The sequence below is a fragment of the Octopus sinensis genome, linkage group LG26 (assembly GCF_006345805.1).
Source record: "Octopus sinensis linkage group LG26, ASM634580v1, whole genome shotgun sequence".
NCBI classification, from domain to species: domain Eukaryota; kingdom Metazoa; phylum Mollusca; class Cephalopoda; order Octopoda; family Octopodidae; genus Octopus; species Octopus sinensis.
Genome location: NC_043022.1, coordinates 11,333,282 through 11,342,378, shown reverse-complemented (window position 1 = coordinate 11,342,378; position 9,097 = coordinate 11,333,282). Strand labels below are relative to the sequence as shown.

Here is a 9,097-nt window from a genome sequence, read left to right as displayed (position 1 = left end):
TGACAGTACTTCGAAGTTTTGATTTGTTTGGCTTCATCAGTGGAGGCTTCCAAGATGGTGGAAGGACATTGAGAAGTCATCCTCAGATTAGAGAACTGGAGTGGAATGCTTACAAAAGAGTAGACTCTGCTGAGGGATCCCAAGGACGAGGTGGTCTTGCTCAACTGGGCAATAAGTCAACACACACACATTCAAGTATGTATATTTATATGTATCATCAACATTTAATGTCCATCTTAGATGCTGGCATATGGCTGGACAGTTTGAGAGGATCTATTGAGCTCTCAGAGGAATGTGCTGAACTCCAAAGTGTACAGGGCGTTATTTTTGTTGCACCAGCACTTGTTCTATTCCTCCTTTTTACCAAACTGCTAAGTTACAAGCAGTAGTGGGGGACAAACATAACAACAACCATAAAGATACACACACACAAAGGTTTCTTTTATTTTCCATTTACCAATACCACCCACTAAGCTTTGGTCAATCCAGAATAACAGTAGAAGACACTTGACCAAGGTGCCACACAGTGGGATTGAACCCAAGGCCGCATGGTTAAGGTTAACATCTATAATATGCATATATATATATATATTCATGTATTCCATGTATACATACATGTCTGTAATGTATGTGTGTATGTATACACACACAACACACACATATATATTAATATATGTATATTATAAATATATATAATATATATATATATATATATATATATATATATGTGTGTATGTATGTGTGTGTATTATATACATTATATATATATATATTATATATATATATATACATACTACACACTCAGATAGAGAGCTGTATAGCAGTCAATAACAAAGAATGAAGGAATGTTTATCTTTATTTAAGAAACACATTTGCTACAAAGAATTGACATTTCTTGACATGGGAAAGCATTTCATATCAAAGACAATTTACATTTTTCTAGGTGTGCCCACACACACATACTCAGACAGACAACTACACATACACACAGAGCTTTTATAATGAAACAGAATGGTACAGACTATCATACATTCTGTTTCAATGAATGTTTATCTTTGTTTATAAAATATACTACACCTAAACAATCAATAGGAATTTCCTATCTTCTCAGAAACTTTGCAACATAGTTGTTCACAGATATATATTACAAAACGGAGACAAACAGACAGACAGAGAGTGAGTGAAAAATGAAAGGGAAAGGGGAAACATTTTAGTTTGATTTTTTTATTCTTAAGTTTAACGGAAAGGAAAACATATTTGAAAGCATACTTTGTTCCCACATCTTCTTTGAAGTGCCTTTATATACATTCATATACAACTATCAATACATACATACATGTGTATGTGTGTGTGTTGCATGTGTGCACGTGTACACATGTGTGAGTGTGTGTGTTTGATTGTTTTTGTATCTCCATGCCTGTCTTTATACCGGTACCACTTAAAAAACAGTTCTCTGTGTTTATGTTCCATATCTTCAATACTTGGATAAATAGGAATCGACAAAATGAGTACAAGACTTTAAAATAAGTACAGAGGTCAGTATGTTCAATTAAGAAAGCTTTCCAAGGCACTTCCTCTGCATAATCATAGTCAATTAAAACAAGTAAAACAGTAAAAGACTACATATTGCCTTGGATTATGAGACTGATGTGCTGTCCTTCAATCATCTGTCTTTTCCAATGCTGGTATGGGTTGACAGATGCTTATTGAAGGTAGTATTCTTTGGCCAGAGGTTCCACCTGTCACTAATCTTTACCTGCTTTCAAGTGAGGGATGTTTTTTCCCCATTAAACTTCAAAAGAGCAGAGACTGAGGATGTAATGCTTACAGAGAATGTAAGCATGTCATCATCATGGTTTGCTCAGATGGTCTCATGCAAAGAAGCAGAAATTATGACATACACTCACATATATACAAATGTGTGTGTATGTGTGTGTGTGTTTTATTTAAACCTTCAGACTAACAAAAGGATTTTTGTTTTGAAATTGTTACAACACCCAATCTGCCTAATGTGATCCTTGTCTGTTGTGAATCAGCAGTTTTATTTTATGACTAAGGAGGGCTTTTCTAATGCTCAAATTGCTTATGTTATGTTCTGTTATTTCACTGGTAACTGTAAAATCCTGAGTGTGTGTGATGCACACATAATCAAATAGTGAGAAAAGCATTTAGAAAAATTACAATGTAACACTTACGACACTCTTCATCACTTCCATCAGAGCAATCATTTACATCATTGCAGAACTTTGTGTATGGGATGCAGTCTCCATTCCTACATCTAAATTCATCTTGCCTGCAACGAGTTGCTGTCAAAAAGAAAACATATTAATGAAATGCATAATTATTCTCATTACTTACTAGTATGGGACACATTCTTTAAAAAATATCATTCTATAAGGATAGTTAAAATATAGACAGGCAAAGTAGAATGCCTACAACAGCTTAACTGTTTTGATATCAACCTGCCTGAAACCAACTCTGGCTCTGAAGGACAAATGTCTTGTTTTCAAAAGTTCTGAATTAAAATCTTCCTTCAAACCTTAGTCAAAATTTATGTTCCTAACACTAGCTTAATGATAACTAAGTTATTTTACTAAATTTTTTGTTATATTTAAAATTAATTGAAAGACACGTAAAAAGCACCCACTACACTCACGGAGTGGTTGGCATTAGGAAGGGCATCCAGCTGTAGAAACACTACCAGATCAGACTGGGTCTGGTGCAGCCTTCTGGCTTCCCAGACCCCAGTTGAACCGTCCAACCCATGCTAGCATGGAAAGCGGACGTTAAACGGTGATGATGATGACAGAGCATCTCAACAGGAATATGGTAACAAAATGGTTAAAACAGTTTCTATTCAGCTGTTATCAAGCCACCGCTGGGTGAAACCTTGGCATGCCAATGCTGGTTAATCCATGTTGGCTGTCTGCCTCACGATTCATGCTGGCCAACTGCAGGCTAGATGGGGTGTTCCAAGGTTAAGTGATTAGCCATGGCAATCTGTACCTAAGTGGAATTTGAATTCAGAATTCAAAGAGCCAAAACCGGTACTGCAAATCATACTGTCCAAAGTTTTAATATTTCTACAAGTCCATCAGCCTATACATGTGCCTTCTCTACACTGAAAGCATGAAAGACAAAGGTGAAAGAGCACTTAAATATAATAGACAACTTGGAGAAACCACTGGATTCAGTTGAGTGAGATGAACTGAGATGAACTGAGTCACTTTTAAAGGACAGTTTAATATAGGCAGTGAAGTGAGTAACTGGAATCGGTAAGTGAAGAGAAAGCAAATATTTGAAAGAGGACCTAAGACTTGAAGTAGCTTGGAGGATAGTTTCATAAGATTAGTTAAGTGTGAAAAACAGCTTTGCAAAACAAGTTGTTTTGGAAACAATTATGGTTGGTAGATGTTAAAAAAGTCATTATATTCATTGGCTCATGCCAGAAAAGTGATGACAAGGTAATGGTTAAATAATGAGTATAAATGGGACATGTTGTGACTGCTGTCAAAACTTTTTTGCAAATAGTGCTAACACTTTTTTACAGAGATTTTTCCTAGTCTTAGAAACATAGGCCCCAGATTCCCTAAACCCCATGCTGTTTGATAATTTTGAGAAAGACACAATCTAACCATTCATTCAACTTGTGCTATAATGGAAAATATGGACACTCATAATAATTCTGCCAATTCACCACCCAACCCACACAGTCATGGAAGTGGATACAAAAATGATGGTAATGATGATGACCTATATGACTGGCTTCTATACAGTTTCCATCAACTAATTTTCACTCAGATGGTATTAGGTATTAGTCAACCTTGAGTTATGGTAGAAGGCACTTACTCAGTTTGAACCTGGATCCACATAGTTTTGATGTGAACTTCTTAACTAAATAATCAAATAAATATGACAAAATCAATATTTCAACTTTTCCTAAGCACAAACATTCATTAGTGAGTGATTATCTTCACAGTTTCAGCACAAAACTTCTACACAACACTAAGGATCATTAAAGTTGTATTTAGAGAGATGAACTGTGCCTAAATATGTTACCTATTTGCAGCTAGGTGGACTACGTTACTGAGCAGAGCATAGCAGCTCAATATGTCTATAGGCTCCAATACAGAGTAGTGCTCATGGTAGAATATCATCTGAACAAGAGATACTGTGCTGTCTGATAGCAAGTTTTCTGAAAGGTGGGTGAATTGTGCAAGAATGGCCAGTATAAATGGACCAATTCTGAGGTTTCGCCTGTAATTGAAAAAGGTATTATAAAAGGAGAAAGGGGCTCTCTCCCCCCTTTTGACCAGGCTCCCATGGCTTTTATGGGTTTTTCCACGTGAGACCTTTCTTTTTTCGAAGCGTCTCCTCTACTGGGAGTATTGTAAATTGTTGAATTTTTTCGTTGTTGTAAAGCTTGTTTACACGGACTTTTTTCTTTCGAAAAATGGACAAAACCTTTTGTAACCTTTCGTCCTGTTTTGTCCCTTTATGTTTTCCAATCATGTGTGTCAGCCCTTGTGGCCAATAAAAAGAATTAGTTATTATTATTATTAAAAGAAAAAGCTTTATGGTATTTCTTCTGGTTCTTTATATTTTGAGTTCAAATCCCGCTGAGGTTAACTTTGTTTTTCATCTTTCAACTTATCATCATATTATCTGAAGTTTTCATCGGTCAGGACTGGCCATGTATTGGTGTATGGGAAGCTTCTTCCCAGAATACAGGCCTAGGTAAAGCTTAGATTTCTTTAGGCTTGCACACACACATTTTTTATGAAAAACTAATGCTTACCCAATGGTTAATCTCAGACATCATTGTGTAAGTCCTATTTTCCTAAACAGTCAAAAGTTGGATATTCTACAATTCAGTATTACCTGAGTTGTACTAGTACTATATCATTTTAACTGTGAGGTCCAGTGTTCTCAGATCTAATCTCATCACTTCCTCCCAAGTCCTGCCTGGTCTACTTCTACTTTGGGTGACACCCACAAACAAATCACAACATTTCCACTCAGTAATTTCTGCAATGATCATGATTGTGGATACCATGACAATACTGATGATGGTGATGACAACAATGAAAATGATCAAGGTGAAAATGAGTGACATGCACAGACAACATGAAGAAAGATAGCATAATGACACTTACGGCAGTTTTCTTCATCAGATCCATCAGAACAGTCAAGTTCATGATCACAGTAATATCTCAGTTGAATACAAGCACCACTACGACACTTGAATTCATCAGGAGAACATAACCCAGGTTTTGGCACGTCAGGGCCTTGATGAGATTGAAAGGAGAGAGTAATGTGTCAGAAAAGTTAATAGCATTATATTAGTAGCAAAATCAATGGCGACTGTAATAATTATGCCTAAACAAAAGCTATTAATATGATAAATAAAGGTGTTTCAAAATTGCCTGCACTTTATATGCCGCTGCATAAATAGTCATAATATTATCGATAACTCCATTGAAAAACAATAAAATATAAAGCAATATCAATGAAGTTAAACAAGATATTTTTAGCAGGAAAACACACGTTAAAAGATGATGATGATGAAGAAGAAATAATAATCGTTAACAAATATATTCATAAAAAGACAGTAATCCACACACATTAGTTATACAATAATTACAAAAGTAAGTAATCATATATATATATATATATATATATATATATATATCATCATCATCATCATCATCATCGTTTAACGTCCGTTTTCCGCGCTAGCACGGGTTGGACGGTTTCGACCGGGGTCTGGGGAGCTCGGGACTGCCCCAGGCTCCAGTCTAGTCTGGCAGTGTTTCTACAGCTGGATGCCCTTCCTAACGCCAACCACTCCGCGAGTGTAGTGGGTGTTTTTTACGTGCCACCTGCACAGGTGCCAGAGGGGTCTGGCATCGGCCACGTTCGGATGGTGCTTTTTTATGGGGGGGTGCAGAAATATAGGGGAGCACCAGTGGGGAGGGGTGGTTCAGAGAAATGATGACAGGTTCTAGGCAAGTAGAACGTAGGATATCGAGAGAGGGGTAATGCATGGTGAAATAGCGTATTGAAGAGGGGGGTTCGAAGAGTAGACACCTATAATGGTGGTGGGAGAAGCGACATCCGGTATAGATGGAGCAAAATATAGAGATATCCGGTATTGATGGTGGGGGTGGGCAGGGTGGGTGCACCGCGAAGATACGAAGTTTGATTTTAGACGAATGAAGATAGATAGAGAAATTAGATAGATAGAGAAATTTGATAAATAGTTAGACAGATAGAGGAACATAAATAAATGGTAACCGAAGTGAAAATTAAGCATTCAACTTATCTGCACTCAGGACTACAGCTTGGAGATGAATGAGAGAGTGAGAGAGAGAGAGAGAGAACATGTGTATTAGAGGGGACATACTTCAAGATGGCGCGAAGATACGAAGTTTGATTTTAGACGAATGAAGATAGATAGATAGATAGAGAAATTAGATAGATAGAGAAATTTGATAAATAGTTAGACAGATAGAGAAACATAAATAAATGGTAACCGAAGTGAAAATTAAGCATTCAACTTATCTGCACTCAGGACTACAGCTTGGAGATGAATGAGAGAGTGAGGAGGAGAGAGAGAGAGAGAGAACATGTGTATTAGAGGGGACATACTTCAAGATGGCGCGAAGATACGAAGTTTGATTTTAGACGAATGAAGATAGATAGATAGATAGAGAAATTAGATAGATAGAGAAATTTGATAAATAGTTAGACAGATAGAGAAACATAAATAAATGGTAACCGAAGTGAAAATTAAGCATTCAACTTATCTGCACTCAGGACTACAGCTTGTAGATGAATGAGAGAGTGAGAGAGAGAGAGAGAGAACATATGTGTATTAGAGGGGACATACTTCAAGATGGCGCGAAGATACGAAGTTTGATTTTAGACGAATGAAGATAGATAGATAGATAGATAGAGAAATTAGATAGATAGAGAAATTTGATAAATAGTTAGACAGATAGAGAAACATAAGAGGGAGTATCCGGCGTAGATGGTGAGAACAGTGTTCACCGGTATTGGTGGTGGGGGAGGGAGGGCGGGCGCACCGCGCATTGGGAGAAGATGGGGTTTTAGGCGGCAGAAAGAAGACAGGATTGAGATGAAATGCTTTGCGGTGGTGTGAATAAGTTTTTGTGAGTGAAAGTTTTTATGCTTCAGCTAGCATTTGAGACGAAAGACAACGATATGGGAATACAATAACAATAAGGCTTGCAAAAACAATGAAAAGAGGAAACAGGTCGGGAACTTAGCTGATGTTTTTCATCCTGCGGTATTAGCTAAGCCTGTGAAAGCGAGTGAAGGTGAGATATATACCGAGAGAGAGAGAGACAGTGAAAACAGAGGGAGAACCGACACCACATAGCGAGAGAGAGAGAGACATAGTGACACCGCGCATTACCTGACAAAAACCAGAGTTTGAAACAACTAGCTGACCATATCAGTTTGAAATTATCAAATGACTTAAGGAAACTGCAATTTATAATGATTTTATGAGTGAAATACACATGTACACACACACACGCATGCACACACACACACACACATACACTATACATTCACATGTGCGTACACAGAAGAAATATAATGAAATGAAAATAAGGAGAGTAATGATTTGACAATGATGAAATGAAGAGTTGAATGAGAGATAAATCTCGGGTGTATAGACAAAAAATTGAAATCAAAAACATTTTAACCATGAGTGTATATTAAAAAAATATACATTAGCCTGTAATAAACATTTGGTACAGTTTTCTCCTAAAATTTAGAAAAGACCAATACTAAACATATAAGATATATAATATTCAACATTAATTCAAAGTACTTTTGGAACATGTTGAAATCTAAACAGCTGTAATTTAGGAATTCCAGTAGATTATTTTTAAGACTACCCTTGCTTAGCAATACAAATAGAACTGCATGGTTAGGATATCTCACATGGCTTAAATCCACTGGAGGAACTGAACTTGGAATTCTGTAAGCTAATAAGTTCATCAATTTTACTGCAAAGTTGCTGTGCATAGTAGCAAAGAATTCCAACCAGAGATAATTAGGTGAACTGGGCAATATGAGTCACATCTATAGACACAATGAAATTCCAGTGACAGGATGTGGAATAGTGCTTTGATACACTATCAAATAAGCCATCTATCAACCTTGTGAATTTTATTACCAAAAGATTGTGAAGGTGGCGAGCTGGCAGAATCGTTAGCATGCTGGATGAAATACTTAGTGGTGTTTTGCCCATCACTATGTTCTGAGTTCAAATTCTGCTGAGGTCAGCATTGCCTTTCATCCTTTTGGGGTCGGCAAAATAAATACCAGTGAAATACTGGGATTGATGTAATCAACTAGTCCCCTCCCCCAAAATTTCAGGTCTTGTGCCTATAGTAGAAAGGATTATCAAAAGATTGCAAGTACTTATAACAAGAGAGAAACAATAGCAACTAATGGCACTAAAATTCTTAGACCACCTCCCAAAATATGTTTTAAAATTTTTTTATTTTACATGACAATATGTCCAAAATACTGTTGTTAGAGCTTTCTAATAAGCCATCACTTCAAAACACTTCTGATGGTGAGTGTCACAAGAGAGAGTCTGTGTAACTCAGTAGGATACAAATACCACACAGCATATTTTTATTTGAAAGCATCATTTTCAGTTTTCTCACAGATGCATTTATCTTTTACATATATATATATATATATATTAGCAAAAGATATATGCATACATACACACATACTCACAAACAGGCTTCAGTCCACTTTTCCTTAACTTCCACTCATTATTGGTTAAAACATTTACGTGAGAGGAATTCCAGAAATCATAAAAAGATACTTCAAGAAGTAATTCTAAACCTTCCCAAAACAATTCGGTATATGCAGGGAAAATGAATAGACACTCAAGATAAACCTACAGGAGAACTTTGAGATAATCCTGATCTATAAATGAATTTCTGGATAACTTTCACAAATACCAGTTGCTAACTGTAAACAATTCTTATTTGTTAACTTCTCAACATCACTCATAATTTAGTTGAAGTCCTGGAGATCATCC

At 36.4% G+C, this 9,097-nt stretch overlaps 1 protein-coding gene across 3 annotated transcripts in view; it reads right to left on the bottom strand.

The window, feature by feature from the left end:
• Positions 1 to 9,097, bottom strand: part of LOC115224757 (basement membrane-specific heparan sulfate proteoglycan core protein) — a 369,665-nt gene that overhangs the window by 243,672 nt on the left and 116,896 nt on the right. For all 3 annotated transcript variants that reach the window (XM_029795652.2, XM_036513837.1, XM_029795655.2), the window contains exons 6-7: positions 5,157 to 5,288; positions 2,196 to 2,306 (exon numbers count right to left, since the gene is read on the bottom strand). In XM_029795652.2, the coding sequence (XP_029651512.1) occupies positions 2,196 to 2,306; positions 5,157 to 5,288 (243 nt within the window). The remainder of the gene's footprint in view (positions 1 to 2,195; positions 2,307 to 5,156; positions 5,289 to 9,097) is intronic.